This window comes from Lepisosteus platostomus, chromosome 28 (genome assembly GCF_059453375.1).
Source record: "Lepisosteus platostomus isolate fLepPlt1 chromosome 28, fLepPlt1.hap1, whole genome shotgun sequence".
In the NCBI taxonomy this organism is placed as follows: Eukaryota; Metazoa; Chordata; class Actinopteri; order Semionotiformes; family Lepisosteidae; genus Lepisosteus; species Lepisosteus platostomus.
In genome coordinates, this window is record NC_142638.1 from 6,073,379 (window position 1) to 6,090,139 (window position 16,761).

Here is a 16,761-nt window from a genome sequence, read left to right on the forward strand (position 1 = left end):
CAGCTGTTGGGTGGGAATGCACGAGGGCACTGCCATGATCTGATTGCTGTTGAAGGGGCAAACTATAGCCCAGCGGGTGGCCCAGAGGAAGGCCCAATACAATGAAAAGGCAATTGACCAGAGGCGAATATGAAGACAAAAAAGCAGGTGAATTTGTGAAATATTGAAGTGAGATTGTTTTTGTTTTGAGTTTCTAGAACCAGTGCAGTAATTGAAAAGCAGTAACTAAAGCAGCAGTTTCCAAACCTGGTCCTCAGGGTCTAGAATCCAGCAGGTCTCTACCCCTGGAATAAGGGTTGTATCGGTCCAAATTAGGTGTAATTGGACCTGTTTATCCCTCTTCAACAGCCTCAAGATGATGTCGGTCTAAAAAGACACAAGGAAACCTGCTGCATTCAAACTGAGACCCCCTGGTCTAAGGTAGTGAGGGGAAACTCAGATTTCTGTCACGATCACTCTGGGGTCCTGAGGTAGCCTCAAGGCTCCGAGCCCCTCAGAAACAACGCAGATAACAAGAAACTGCAAAACTGAAATTCTGTTTGTCCTACACGGGAGTCTCAGAACACCATCCTCACATCATCTCCCTCAGTCAGACTCACAAGGTGGAGATCAGTCCTGCAGCCTCATCCGAAAGGAAGAACAGCCTGGAATTCACGGATGCACTCATGGATATAATCTCGGCAAGCACGCAAATCCACGCACAAGCCTTTCACTCGCTCACACACAGATGCACATAACTGTCTCTCTCACATACACTCCTGCAGTATTTTCTACACTTTTAGATTTAGATGAAAAGCCATTTGGTTTATTGAAACCCCAGTTTTAATGGTGGATCACCCCCACTTTGTCCGTTCATCAGGAGTTACTATCTTTGCATGCACACAGAGGAAATGGAACAGCGAATCCCAGGAAGACTATCTTACCGGTAAAATCACTTCAAAGCGATGAATAAAAAATGAATCCATCTGACTGAATAGCAAACTAAAGTGCTCTATTTAAAACTCATTCTTTTCCTTTGTCTTCTCTTTTCCCGTCTCCTTTTTACAACATCAAGGATGAGTCCTGCACCTCCATCCACTCATTTATTCCATCCAATTCAGGGCCGTTGGAGAGCCAGAGCTGGCCAGCAACAGGCACAGGGCAGGACACGCCAGTCCATCACAGGACACACACAGATTCACACTCACACCAGGCCCAATTTCCCCAAAATGCCAGTTAAGCTGCCAGTATGTTTTTGGACTGTGTGACATGAATATGGAGAGAACATACAAACTCCACCCAGACAGCACCCCAGGTCTGGAACTGGACCCAGGGACCCAGCCCTGTGAGGCAGCAGTGCTAACTCCATCTGATCCTATGTGCTCCCAGAACAGGCTCTGGGTTGCTGCTATCCTCATCAGCAGTCTCCAGATAATGGCAGGATGGATGATATTTGGTTTATTAGCTGAGTAAGTAAGCTCAGTAAAATGTCCCTTGAAAGAAGGATGCATTAAATGTAATAGACAGCAAGCATAACAACACAGTCAGTGATAATTGATGAATGCAATTTATGCTGACATTCATGTATAAATAGCAACACAGCGCTCTTTGATTTGAATACAAGGGACAGCTTCAGCGGTGTTATGAACACGCGCTCCTCTTTCTTCACTCTTATTTGTCTGCTAGCACGCTGGCCCAGTTTTATGCACAATCATTTCGTTTCATCACACTTTGGAGGAGACGGTCGACGGTATGCGTCTCACGTCTGCACCCGAATCAGTGCTGTATCGAGGCGCTCCCCTGTTCTTTGCATGCTCATTTGCATGTAAATGTCTCAGTGTTTGCAATGAGCGAAGAGGGTGTGAGCTGGTCTTTGCAGGGGGTTGCAGTACTTCTCATTTGCAGAACTCAGGAAGCAGATGAAATGCAGATGTCTGTGTTTTGCTCTTTATTTTTTAGATACTCGATAGTCTTCAAAAAATATGTAATGCACTGTGAGGTTTTGCAATTCAGGAGTTTCATATGATTCCTTTACCCAATCCCACACCCCACAAAATGAAGGCGGAGGGTACTTTTAGAGGCATCAACTGCTACCAGCAGCAGAGATGAATATTGTCTTTTACTTTTGTTGCTTATTTTGAAACATGATTCTCAGCAGATCCTTTGAAGCTTGGTATTGCATGAAAGTATGGATGCTTTTATTCTATGTCTCAAGTCATTGTGCAACCCGCGAATACTTGAGATAGAAGAAAACTGGCTAAATTGAGTTAACCTCATAGTACAGGGATGAGCATTCCTGGTGCTGGAGGGCAGGTGTCCATCCCAGCTCCTAAATCAGCTCATTATTAGTTTATCCAGTTTAACTGCTTCTTCCAGTTCATCAGCTGCTTTGAAAAGACCTAGAAATCCTGCAGACAGACTGGCCCTCCAGCACCAGGAGAGCCCACCCCTGATATATTAAGATAGCGTAAGTGAACTTTGTCTCAGGGATGAGTCAACACCTTCATGGACCATCATAGGGAGATATTGGGCTACTCTGGAAAATGTCACCATCATTTGCAGACATTAATAATAATTGCTTACACTTATATAGCGCTTTTCTGGACACTCCACTCAAAGCGCTGTACAGGTAATAAGGACGTGTAGTTTTGGGGTGAAGACCTCTGTTTGCAATTTTAGAGAGATTTTTTTTTTAAATCAGGGTGATGCTTTAGAATTCAATGCACAAGAATGCACACAATTCAGAATGACCTTGTGTCCATTAAATCCTTCAGTAGCGACACTGTGATCTCTGAAAAGCCCGAGATGAAACAGTGGCAGACGTCACTGCAAAATAGGCATCTGTGTGCATACGTGCACAGACGCAGATCAAGGACTTCTCATTAAAACGCTTCTATTAAACATTCAGGTGACCTGGAGTGAGCCTTTGCTGTGTGTGTTGGCACGCCGCTGGTTGTGATGGCTTTTCCTCTGTAAATAAACGAGCAGCGCTGGAGGAGAGAGACTGTGGTTGCACAGCGGACTGATAAGGGGCTTCAGAGAAGGGTGTTATGCTAATTTGAGGGGAAGAGGATGATATATTTCAAAGGCTTTGTTGCTGCTTTGCCGGGCTGGCTGTCTAATCCCACGCGTTTCTGTGTGCTGTTGTATCTCGACAGTGCTACACAGAGCACACGCACACACATGACAGGGGCTTTAATTAGAAACTGCGCCATTCCACCAGCCCGTGCTGGAGGAGGCGGCGGTGGTCCTGCATGTCCCCAGGAGACACGCCGTGCGCCCACACCTGGCCACTACCGGCTCTGCCCCAGCCGCCCTGCGAGCGAGCCCTCCGGCACCCCCAGTCCCAGCATACCTGAGAGCCACACAGTGTCCCCCCCTCACACTGCCCCCCTCCAGAGAGACACACGGAGCCTGGAGTGCTCTAGTTCTTTGAGATATGTGTGTTACCACCACCCCCCTGTACCACAATGCCACCCCCACGAGAATATGAAAGGCTGGCACCAGCTAAGACAGGAGTTAGTGTTCAAAAATAGCTCTGCTTGGAAGACAGCGAGCGTGGTGGTGAGCAGTATGGCCTCTTTCTGTAATAACCCAGACTGCTTCGCCTTCTCCAGAGCAGTAGACAGCCGCCACACGCTTCCTGTCCGTTCAAGTCTCCTGCTTACATGACTCCCCCGCGGGGGAACGTTCTTACACACAGGCCCGAAGTTTGGTCTTCGGCGGCCCTCGGCACTTTCACTCCGAAACGGGCAAAAAGAGGGGTCAACGCCAATTGAATGACGTCGGCTGACATGACGCACTCCAGACTCTTGTACTGCTACGCCGCGAGGATGGAGCGAGACGAGCGACCATCGCTTCGATACTTCTAGTTTCTAGAACAGCCGCTAGAGAGCGTGTTGTTCTTGACTGGGCGCACCTAGAGTCGACCGCAAAACCTGTTGTTGTCCACTCGTTTTTCGTGGGTCACTAGTGCTTCCCTCCCAGTCCCACGGGAGAAAATGCTGGAATCTCGGGAAGGAGATGGGTGCCCGCTGGAACGTTTTCCCAAAGCACTTTTCCCAAGCTGTTGTATAAATTGAGTTGAATTTTTTCTCTCTGGTTATTTACGGTAATGGCGAGTCACTCCGTTATGCCAGAGTCCGGTCCGCTGCCGTGGAGTGTGCAGGATCGTGGGTATATTCCTCCCACTATCGCGCAGAGAGACGAGAACAGCCCATAGAGGCTGATCAAAGCAGCGCTGTCAAAGACCTCGCCCCTAACCCCGTCCTTGACTGGAGATGCACGGGACCGAATACAACCTGCTGAGGCAACGAGCTTGTATGGAGTGACCGACCGCTGTCTGCACCGCGCCATGCTTAAAACAAAATTGCTAAGAGCGCGTCAAGAGGCTGTCTGGTCGAGCAGTTCAGCAGGGGGTTAGACTAGGAATAAACCTATTACTTGTTCCTGGGCAGTTCAGAAGGCGCCGTTTGCGTGCGCACACCTGTAATTCTCGTTCAATAGTTTCTATAGTTAGCGCGCGACTGAGTCATCGGGCACATTAAAGCGCCCCTCCGCGCGGGGGGGGGCGTGCTGGCGCGCGAGGCGCGTTGCTAGTAACGCCTGGGGTGCGATCAGATCCTCTCCGGAGGCACGTTTGGAGCTGCTGCTGGGGGTCTTCCTCACGGGAAAGGTGGTGAAGTTCACGCTCGGGTCTAGTAGGGCTGTTTTCATGCTGTAAAGGTGGGCATTAGGAATTATTACTTTGGCAAAGGCCGTTCTGCAGCTCACTGAGAACAAAATGTGATCAAGCCGAAGACGGTTTCTCTCTTTTTTTTTTAATGGGCAAGGTCATTAAATATCACGAGTCTTACATGACGTGCGAGTTTCTCCTAAAGCGGGTTTTCGAGATGAGGGTTGTACGTCGGTGTTCTCGCCCCTGAAAACCATTTGATCATTCGCCGATAGGAAATTCATTTCCCATTCTCTGGGATGCAGTCCGCAACACGCGGCAATGCTGCCTGGCTTGATTCTTGCGCTCCTGTGTGTGTAGAGCCATTTGGTTAAGGACCCGTTGTCTATCAGCGTTGTCTTACCAGGCCCTTTGACTTTGAAAGTATAGTATGTTGTTTCTGCAGTTCCTATTGGTGCCAAAATGCATTTAGTTTCAGTAATGATAATCAACCGTGCGTACGAATGTTTGCACAAACAAGGAAGTCATATTTTTTATTTGTGATTCTCCTATTACTGTCACAATATTCTTTCTAGAACAGAGCACGTCTCCTTTTCTTGGGGCCACCTTAAATGGGTACCAAAACATCTACCTGTGCCCAGAGACACGCCCCGGCGCGGCGACGTCACACACAGCGGCCAATCACCGTGCGGACGGCGGTCGATATTAGCATATCAAAGAGAACCCCGCTCCAATCACAGAGCCGCGGAAGCGTGGTCGGGCATTCTATTAAATCAAACTTGTAGCAAAGGCGCGTGTGAGGCTGCAGATCTGGCGTGCTCCACCAGTACAGCACCTGGGCTAGATTAAGGGCGAACTGCAAAGTCGATAGCGCCACCGAGGCCAGTATATCCGAGAGCGCTGGAATTAAAAGCACTGATCTGTCTGAGTCGCAGGACAGGCGCACTTCACTGGGATTCAGACCACTGCGGCTTGGTTTTCTTGTGTTTCTGAAAAAGAGAGTTGCTACCAGTGTTACTATCCTCTGCGGCGTGTACGTTTCAATGCATAGGGGCTACATAACACCAAAGGCAATGCTGACGCGTGTGGCAGTTTGCAAAAAGTGACTGCCGCGCAAGAAACTGAACAAATAATTGATTTTTAAAAACAATATATATATACGGGCATCGCTAACCTGAACAGAACGAAATGGTACATTAAGTGAAAGAGACAATACGGTATAAGCCGTAAATCAGTAGTATTGTCATTCCCTGCGAAGAGAATCGTCAATATGCTTTGCGAATAAAAAGGAGGATTTGACCCACTTGCACTCAGCAGGCTCAGCCGGATACCGCTTCCTGACTGACTCGCTCGCGGGCGCGGCACGAGCCGGGCCGCCGGCCAGCCTCCAGCGCGAGCGCGGCGCAGAACCGTCCGGGACGCGAGCAGCGAGCAGCGAGAGCCGGGACCCCGGAGCGATGACGGAGAACAACGAGAAGGAGAACGAGCCCCAGAACCGGGATCTCCAGCGCTCCCCCGGCACCGTGTCGGTCCAGCCCGAGTCCAAGGTAAGACCTGCCCCTCCCGCCGCCGCCGCCGCCCCCCAGGGCGAGACGCGGACAGGTTCTGATCACCTGTCGAAGCCCGATAATAGGCCACTGTCGCCAGAAGGCGTATGACACAAGCGACACGACCCCGGTGAGAATGCATGACCCCCCTTGTCTTTATGGTCGTGACACATCCAAGTCATCTTTGTGACCAGCTTTTGTCGGTTGTTTTTTTTTGGTATAGGCTCTGTAAATATGGCGTCCTGTAAAATGACATTTGTCCGATTTGAAACGGGAGAATAAAACTTGATGAGTGGACCTCAGATAGCGGGTTTCTATAATTATTGTTTTAGAAGGGTGTCTTGATAGGAATGTAAATGAGAGATTAACACTTAAACCTGCATCTACGCCTTTGCTCGCGTTCCCCGGATGACATCAGTTGCGGGCTGTTCTGACTGGAGTGGACCTCTCTGGTTCTAACAGTCTGTGAACAGCGCGGGTTTCGAAGCAGCAGAGCGTGCCTCGCGGACTCAGGTGGCCCGGCATACCTGTCACGGTGCTCATGCAATATTGTCTGAGTCCTGTCCATGCAAAAGCCTTTTAAAGTAAAGGTTTTAAAGTCTTTCCACGGGAACTGGAATCCGTCGGCGATACCGTGCCTAGAACATATTAGCAGACAGGTAGAGCGATAATCTTGTCGAAGGAGTGAAGTCGCGGTAACACATTGGCAGGTGAACTGTCGCTGTCGCTGTCAGATCACAGCGGCGAGGAATGAATCTGAAGGCTTCCGAATACTCCCACTGGGATACAGACAATCATGCCTATTTGATTGAGATTCTACTCAAATATGTTTTATTTTATTTTCGCCTTCTCATTTTCTCTTAAATTGCACGCCCGTGGCAGGGTATTAAGAGGCACCGCAGACCTCTAGCGTTATTAAGAGAAACGTGTCTTTTGGAAGTCTGTGTATAAATTCTAGTGGTTTGTGGGCTGGGCTCATTCAGGCGGAACCCGGGGAGTTCAGGTGTGCCCCGTGTCTTTCTCGGGAGTCCTGGTTTGTAAAACATACCGCTGATTCCCCAGTACAGGTCAATGTAGATATTGTAACATGCAACCGAAAATAGTATCAGTCGTCTTTTTCAGACCTGAAGTATTAGACTACTCTGTGGTTGGATAAATATATTTTGACGTTAAATTGCACAGCTACTCAGTCGATTGTCAGTGTATTGGGGTCACGATGTTCTTATACCGATAGGTACAGTATAACTTCACGAAACGATTCCTTGTTATAGAATAATACTGTTTTCCTCTGTAGCCATGTGCGTCACTGTATAACTGAACTGACTTTCCCAGGTAATGACATTCTGTTCCGTTAAAGCCTGTATCTTCGAAACGTCGCTACACTCAGGAAGCAGTGAGTAATTCTCCTCCAGCGTGGAGAGCTGCCTGTCATTTGAAATAAACGAGCTCGGGCTAGATATTTATACCGTTTCCCTTGACATCTATATTTTAATCCTCACGACACAGGACGTCAGACAGCAGCTCGCTGACGTCAAAGAAAGGTCTCTTCCTTGACGTATGAACTACGCTGGATCTTTGAGCTGCCCCCAGCTCATTGGGAGTGCTGTGACTTCTTTGTTTGAATGAGCGCATAGGAGGGGTCATCGGCTGAATTGACCTCTATGGACCGGGCTGGCAGACCACGAGCAGCACGCGCGCCGGAAGCGATGGGGCCTCGGCACAATCCAAGATTAGTGTGGATGGGGGTCTGTTAAATGACCGCGAATTACTGTGGGGTCTGTGTGATCGCCACGAAATTACAACACCTGGGCGTGCACGCGTGCTCTTCTGTCACCGATTCACTCTGCGCGCCCAGCCTCGTCTCCTGCGCGTCATTGCGCCTGCGGGCGGGGCTGTGTTGTTCATCTGGTAGCGGAGCCAGACAAGGCGCTATATTCCGGGGAACGCAAGCACCTGACACGCTGCTTTTGAACTGCGCAAACCTGCACAGACTGAGCAAAAAAAAAAAAGAACGAGACCGGGGCGCTATATCTCGGGAACGAAAGCGACAACAACACTGCTTTTAACAGCTCAAACCTGCACGGAGCACAACCAGCTGGGGTGGGTGGTGTGTCTTGTTTGCAGAGGGGGCAACTTCACAGAGCTAGCAGAGACAGGCATTAAATAAGATTTAAGTGCCTTATTTTAAAGATTAGTCCATTTCCAGAGGGGTTCAGTCTTTAACAGTACTATTTCCAGCGATTTGCGCTAGCTAATAGCTCGCGCATTACAGTCTAAATTGTGGAGAAGGAGGGAAAAGTACAAGTGATTACGATCTGGAGACTTTTCACAGGCTCATTACGGACTATCGAGAGGCGTCCGCCACAATCGAATCCTGAGATGCTTAATTACAACCCCCCGTCATTTCTGTTCTGCTGAGATGAAGGTAAAATCTGATTTTCCGCATTTGGCGGCTGTCACGCTGCAATTGTACTTCACTGATCTTCGGGCTGCCGAGCTCCCGCCCCCCGGCCAGGCGCGCCGCGGTGTGATCGTGCCCGGGCTGACCCCGAGCACCACCGGCACCGTCTCGTCCGTCGATCCGAGTCCCCCCAGCTGCTGCCCGAGCGCTGATCCCAGAGAACCAGCCGACTGGCTACATCTTGGTGTTTAAAACAACACCGTGAGCTGACCAGCGAGCGGCACGCTGGCGCAGCGGTTCACATCGCCGCCTCGCAGCGCTGGGGCCCCGGGTTGCATTGCAGAGCCGGGGTGCTGTCTGTGTGGAGTTTGCATGTTCTGCCCAAGCCCCTCTGCGTTTTCTCCGGGTGCTCCGGTTTCCTCCAGTCCACAGCCGTGCTAGAAGTGAATTGCTCTCAGGGGGAGCTGGCCCTGGGGGGGTGCCTGCCCTGTGATGGACTGTACCCTGCCTTGGGCCCGTTGCTTGCCGAGATAGGCTCCGACTCCCCCGCGACCCTGCATTGGATGAAGCAGTTAGTAAAATGGATGCATGAGCAGGCTCTATGAAACAATGAGTTTATGAGTGACAGGAGCAGTATTTGCAACGACATCCAATCCCCCCTTTCCCCCCCCCTCATCGTTTAATTTATTATGCATGTTGGCCACTGCCCTTCGAGCAATGTCAGTCTGAATCATATCCGCCCGGCTGGGACACTACTGCGCCAGTTTGTGTCATCGGAGATGTCGAGGCGTCCCGCGTGAAAGAGGCCTAAGAAATGTCATCACGAGCTGCCCCGGAGATCGTCCTCGCGCGCCTCGCCCGGACCAATCGGGACGGCGGAACCGGCCTCGGCGGCACGAGCGGTCCTGTCACGAGACGCCGCGGCTCTGGGAGCTCAGCCGTGAAATCGCTCATCTCGTTACATTTATAGTGCTTTTCCCACCCTTTCCTATTAATTGATTTAGACAAGGACTGAACGTCGCTTTTATACTCGGCTGTAATATCCCGGCTTTGTACAGCACGTCTGAGCTGGGGTCCAGCCTGCAATGTAGCATATGCAGAATATTTACATACCGATAAAAAGCACCGTGTTGGAAATCACTCCCGGCAGTTTCTGAATGCAAATCCTGACGTTGGATGGTGGTCATTTAACGTCTTAAATTGAAATGCGGCTTCTAAACCTTCCTAGTGAATTGAATGTCGGAAGAAATGTAGGTGTGGGCACTGTCGACGCACCAGCACAGCGTCTCTTCCCCGAAAAGAAAAACAAAGCCTCGTCTCACGCGAAATGTGGGGGAATTTGTGTTCAGTGCCTTCAGGTTTGTGGTTGTTCTCCTGCCAAGCAGTCGTTCGTGTGCAAAGGGCGGCTTTACGAGGACGCAGAGGAGACGTGCCCGTGTCATTGTGTTTTGTGCTTGTGCCTCAATCTAATTCTAGTGTGGGAATGCTGTGTTCTGATTATATCTGGGAGTCCTGGCATAGAATGTGAGTTCTGCTACACTTGGTATTATTGTGTGGGTACGGCTGAAACACAGAGGAATAAGGCACGCACTCGTTTTAAAAGATGTTTTCGCTTCATGGCATGTGAAGATTTTGGCTTTGAGGGCGATGGTTCTAAAATAGAAGCAGTAAATCAGGGAACTTTTCTCACAGCGCTGTTTGTGCAGCCCCAGGTCGGCACATGGTGCCTGTGAAAGTCCCTTCAACTCTGCAGAAGGGTTCAGGATACTGGGTCTGTGAGGCCTGTGACTGTACTGATTAGGTTTCCCAACTGGGAACAGGGAGCTGGATAGACTGTGTGTGGAACTTTAAAGGCTCTGTAGCTGGCGCTTATGAAACTGACTGCGCTATGAGCTGTAGCCCTTTCTCAGACATCTGCACCTGCACACACAAACAATCCAGATGGGCACACAAGCAAACACACACACACACTCAGTCATGCATGCTCAGATAAGCTCATGCACACCGACGGGGACTACAGAAGACAGACAGACAGGTTCTACTTGACCAGACAGAACCTTCAGAACCTAGTGAGCTCTTCCATCAATTCAGGGGCATCCAGTTCCAGTCTCTCCCTGTGGAAAATCTGTCATGGTAAACTGAGAGTTGCATCATGTTTAAACATGCGCATTTCTACCCACTTTTTATATATGAAATGGTAAAAAAAAAACACACACCTCCACATTGCAGTTCTCAATGGTATGTTCTTGTCTTTTTTTCCTCTAATGATCGTACCTGCAAAAAAAAAAGGATTGAAACTCAAGGACTGTGGTGACAAACAGTGAAACCTCAGATTCCTTTACAGATCCTCCGGAATGGGAGGTCACCTGCCTGTGACAGTGCGCTGTCTGGCAGAGTGGCCCTGCGCAGACGCAGACGCAGTCGTGCGCAGGAACTGCCTGCAGTGGATCCAGCGCAGCCCACTGCCTGGGCTGCAGCTCTTTCCAATACGAGCAGCACAGAATACCTGCAACGGGAAGGGAAAGCCAGGAGCCGCCTTTAAACACGCAGACGACGGTCAGCTTGACATCACTGGCTGGGGTTCTTGGTGCTTGTCGTCAGGAAGGGAGTTTTAAAATGGCGCCCAGAAAGGGTGCCAAATACTGTACAGAGATGCCTTAGGGTCATTGCACCTCGCTCGCTCATTGTATCAGAGCATCTAGGAACAAATCAGACTCATCTCAAGACGTTAGTAGCGCTAAGCAGCTGGGGGGTCCTGGGTTCATTTCTAGCTTGGGGGTATCTATCTGTGTGGAGTTTGCAAGTTCTCCCCGTGAGTTTCTGTATTTGATTTTGAGGGGAGGCAGGACAGGAAGGGTATCCCCATTATGAGCAGTTCTAAAGATGTGATTACAGTAGAGCCATAGAAATGCGATGAATCGAACGTCCCCTTATTCCTAACGGTTCTGTGAAAGGCATCGCGAGTAGCTGCTTGTGAAACTCGAAGACCAGCTTACCGAGAGAGGCCTGACAAGCCCTCAGAGGACTGCCTGGCTCCCCAAGAGCTCAATCGTTTCCATTTCTGCGGCCTGCAGCATCCGACACGAGGGACTGAAACAGGAGTTCTGTGCCTATAAACGGCATATCTGTCAGGAATTAATTGCACACACAGGAAGCACAGTTTATTAATGAGCAGCAGGGTTGCAGGGAGGGTAATCCACTGGAGAGCAGGTGTAGGGGAGAGCTTAAGTGCTTCACCTGAATTCACCTTTGAACTTTCCCATGATTCATCAGGGGAAAAAAAGACGCCAAGGCCCTTTAGAAGGTGAGGGTGTGATCCAGCTCTGGCATGACTCTGGAGGGAGAGGGCTGATGGAAACGCCCATCTGCTGCTAGGATACAAGTCCCTGACGCCAGCGATTTCTGGTGAAACCGTTCGGAAAAAAGCAGCACGCCCAATGTTTTTTTGGGCCAGAGGCGTTTTTTTTGTGGTCCTTTTTTGGAACAGGCTGTGCCGTCCCTTGTAAGCTGGCCAATGAAGTAGATGACTTATAAGAGGAAGAAGGAAAAAAAAAATGGAAAGAAGCTTGCATTTGGGGCAAGTGGTACTTGAGAGTAACCTCTCAGACAGGCCTACTGCAGGGCAGAGAGCTGAGCACCGATCGTGGACACCTGCCCTGGAGCAGGGAGACAACAGCTTGTGGAGAAGTGCGTGGGTATGACTTTCCTTCGAGAACTACGGAATTCTCCAAAAGGTCCATAGACACATCTGTAGGTCGCAGGGGGAAACCAGACAACGATTCCAAAACCGCAGAAGAATTCTGCTCATTTTTCACAGCTGCTCTTCTGCATGCTCACGGGCTGTGCTGCCTGCCCTTCCTCTCCCCCGCCTAGCTCCTCTCCCTCGGCTCTGTTCCGCGGCTCTGAAATCTATTTTTGTTTGGCGGCATCTTTAGCGGCCATCTCCCACCCCCACCTTCCCCCCTCTGCCAGTGTGTGCCAGGAGACGGCAATGGCGCTCTTCAGAGAGAGCTGCTGTTCAGACAGGTGTGGGAAGTGAGGAAGAGGAGGGGGGAGGGAGACAGGGAGAAATTTACTCTGACTCCATTACGAGTTGTGCACGTACTTGTCAGGGTCAGTGAGTAGAGCAATCGGATGAAACGACACTGAACCAAAGACGAAATTCTCCCAGTAATGTCTAAGCAGAGCTTTAGAAACATGGTTGTCGAATATTGTCTTTGGGAGGGAAGACGCAAGCGGGCTCGAAGCCCGGTTAAAACTGAGAAGAGGAGGCACAACTTTACACAAAAGGTGGTGGGAGTGTGGAGCAAGGCATGCTGCTCTTGAAGATAGCAGGTTGGCTTCTTTCCAGAACATTTGCAGCTGAATTACAAACCAGCCATGCACAAGATGGACCAAAATGGCCTCAGCATCCGTATGTCCCACTACCTTAGATTGACGTCTAACGGGAGGACGAGGGAGAGAACCTGAAAGAAGCCGAACTGATCAAGAGGGTACACGGAATGGACTGAGAAGGCAGAGGGGCAGGATGTATGTGAATCAGGGGTGAACTGGAGGAGCAAGCTGCTCAGCGCGGTGTGGTGCATAGGGAGGCGACAGTCCGACTGGAGCCTTGTGGGGAATGGAGATTGTGCCACAGCGGGTATCCAGAGGATGATCTGGTGTCTCATGAGCCTCATAACCTCAGTTCGTTGGTCCCCCAGGTGCCAACAGCGCCTGGCTTTCAGAGATGAAGGTCTAATGTGCTGATTGATTAGTGGAGCCACACGAAGTCTGGGAGATGGGAGGAGAGAGAGAGAGAGAATCACATTTGGAGTGTCAGACGTGCTCCGTCACACACCCGCCCTGCTGCACTAATGGCTTGAGAGCTAGGAAGCGTGCGGGAGTCCAAGCGCACGGGGCTGTGTGTGTGGTCGAGTATTGATCCGCTTCCTGTCAGCTCTCAGACCTGCACCCCTCCCCAGGCAGACTGCAGGAGCTGCGCAGCAGGCCTGACCTTCTCTTCATTAGAGACTGAGAGCGCGGCGTTGCCGGACTCACGGGGGATCAGCGCAGGTTATAGTCCTTGTTAATTTTTCAAGTCTATTTCTGTCCATTCAGTCCTGGCGTGGAACTGCATCACCCTGTCCACTGATATACACCATTAGCTTGCTGACAGCTGGAGACACTCCAGGGAATGCAGGCTCCCAAGGTATTCAGGCATAGTAGATGCTCATTTGGATGTATAGCCTGCACATTGCTGGCTCAGTTATGAGCTGACTGTGACAAGGATTCCTGTCAAATAGTAGTGCACAGGTGACTGCAGGGTTTAGAAATATCCTTGGAGTAATATAACACAACACCTGCCTTCCCAAGTGACATGTTGTGGCACATCGGAGCTTTCTGATGCTGTCAGTGAGAGCTGAATCACTCCCACTAATGGGCCTTCTAGTTAAGATGCTTGCTTTGTCTGCAGGTCGGGCTCTTTGATCCAGACTTCATGGGCTCAGCCTGGATGATGCCCCAAGGGACACGTCCCTCTTCCAGTAGGCACCCAACCTGCTGCGTATCACAGTGATGCGAAAAGATGGTTGGCTCATTCTGTGGGTGGGCGGGTCAGGAGAGCCTGTCTGTGCTTCCTCGTTCTCCCTGTTTGGGTCCGGACATTGCTGCTGTGAGGTCAGACACAGATTCCAGATTGGGCGAGTATGCGACAAACTAGCAGTTCCCTGAATTTAAAAAACAGATGCCCAAAAAGGAGACAGTGGTCCAAGGAAGCTGATCCATTGCTAAAGCCTGTATGTCCGTTTCTGCCTCGTTTTTCAGAAGAAGATTTGTGTTTTGTCAGATGTCTCGGAGAGGTTTGAAAATTCCAGCTCAGTCTGGCTAACAGCTGTTCCAACATTTGCCAGCTCTTGAGCTGGTGAGATTGAGAAAGATAGCTGCTGGGCACATGTTAATATCAGCTCTTCTGCTGGCAAGCTCCTGAATTGGCCCTTGAGGGTATGGAGGGACTCCAAAACTGTGTGAAGGAGCCAAGAGGTGTGACACGCAAAAGAGCCAGGAGCAGTTCCAAAATGCTAGCGTTTCTACTTCCAGATTCGTCTTTGTCATGTTATGTTTCCAGAGCATTGGTTTGGGTCTGTGTAGTTCCTGAAGCGTGCAATGGCTCCGTCAGCTGCTGCTCTGCTCCCCTGGCTGCAGGGCGCTCGTCTCGCAGTGTAATTCATACCAGGAGTCCAAATGAGTTTTCTCTTTCCAAAGCCCAGCTGGGCCATTACTGGAAAGTCCGCAAGATTGATGCCCTGGGTTCGATACTTGAAGGGGGTCTCAGTTGTAGCAGGAAGGGCTAAGAGGCATCACATCTGCTGTCGATTGAGTTTCCTGCAGGGGCTGGTGTGGGTGATGGGTAACATTTTCAAATGATTATATATCCTCCTCTGCTGCTTAAGCAGGTACCTGCCTTGGCCCATCAGTGAGAAACACCTTTAGGGTGGACCAGAAGCTTTCCCCTTCAAAGGAACGGGCTTCTCAAAGTTGGGTGGTTGTTTTTTTTTCCTTCTTAAAACTCTTCTTTGCCGTTTCTGAGATTTGTGCCCTAGATTTCTTCTCAATATTCTTCTGAGCTTTATTAAGACAACGGCACGTTTGATCAGTTTGTAGATACCGTAGCAGGTTTAAATGAGATGAGTTTATCATAGTGCTTGTCAGAGGGCCTCAGGGAGTCCCAGTAAAGAGCCCTTACATTCTAATTAGAAGTGTTGCTGGGGGCTTTTAAAAATTAGGTGCTTGTTTTTTTTGGGGGGGGAGGGGAATGTCTAAAAATAGTGCCTGGGTATCGGGATAATGTTGTCAGATCTACGCACAGACGAGATGTTATCTCAGCCCGCTGACAGCTGGGGAGGCCAGGCTGGAGTAAAGAAGATGGAGACAGCAGTAGCAGTGTCCTGTAATAAGAGTGATTTGCTGGCAGGCGGTGGGGAAAGGGTGCGGACAGCCAGCACATTGCGTGATGCTGAGTAATTGGTTTGAGAGTAGAGCCCAAGCTGGGAGCAACTGAGTGGCATTTATTGTGCTGTTGAGCACCGGCTGCGTCATTAGCGCTGCTCTGCCACAGAACGTGCCTCTCTCTTCTCACTCCCTCTCCTGCCTCCTATCGAGGACCCTCTTCCGATGGGTGCAACACTTTAACATCCCTCCTCTGCCTCTACCTGCCTCACATCAGCCTCTCCCATTTCCCGTTGCTCCTTCTCCTCCACTCCTCCTTCCTGCCTTGTCCCCTGTCCTGCACACACGGCACAGAGCGCAGTGCCACAGGAGCACAGCCGTTGCTGGAAGCACGAGGGAGCGCCGTGAGACACAGCCACCGAGATGTGGAAGCGCGGCAACAGTGTGATGCCGTACCTCCGCGCCGTAAAAGGACAGTGTTGCTGATCCAGCCGCGTTGTTCGAATTCAGGATAAATCGGTGAAGGGTTTCTGTTAAAATGAAGTTTTGGCCATTCGTTCGGAGTCGGGCTGTTGTCAGATTGTGCTGCGTGGTGGTGGCGTGGCTGGTTATCAGGGCTCTTGCTCCCCTGTGTGTGTCTGCTGTCTGCTGGGATGTCCAGATGCACTGGTGCATCTTTTCTACCGGCTGGGATGAGTGGGGATGAAGAGGGGGGCTGGGGAGCCAGGCTTTTCATACTGTAGGTGATTCTGGCCATGTGCTCAGAACGTTGTAAAACCTTAGGAGTGACATCATCTCCCAAGAGCCTTGTGATTATTCAACCCCCGGGTAGATGGCGGGGGACTGGCCTTTTAGCATAGCAGGTTTGACCCACATTTGGTTTGTGTAGATCACGTGCTCAGGAGCGCACCTGAGATGGCTGTCTGAAGCCAGAGCAGAGCTGCCTATGCTACACTGACCGCGAACAAAGTCAAGCAGTTTCCTCAGTTCTCTGCAGCACGCTGTCATCGGCGTCATCAGCGTGGTTTCCTGGCCCAGGGGGAGCCAGTAACAGGGAGCGTGGCGGGGGAGAGGAAAAGCCCCAAGCCCCAAGAAATGTAACTTCCATCTCCACAGGAAAGGATGGTGGCACAAGCAAGTGGAATCTGAGGATTTTAAGGAGTGGGAGCTTATGTTGTGAAAAAGGGCACTGAGTGGGAAAGATGCCACTGGCACCACGCAGACATGCTGCC

The 16,761-nt window shown here is 50.4% G+C and overlaps 1 protein-coding gene across 1 annotated transcript in view; it reads left to right on the forward strand.

The window, feature by feature from the left end:
* Positions 1-5,207: 5,207 nt before the first annotated feature.
* LOC148638675 (SH3 and cysteine-rich domain-containing protein 2-like) overlaps positions 5,208-16,761 on the forward strand; it is a 33,416-nt gene continuing 21,862 nt past the window's right edge. Inside the window, exon 1 of the mRNA XM_088622626.1 lies at positions 5,208-6,201. Coding sequence (XP_088478752.1) covers positions 6,112-6,201 — 90 coding nt within the window. The 5' untranslated portion in view covers positions 5,208-6,111. The remainder of the gene's footprint in view (positions 6,202-16,761) is intronic.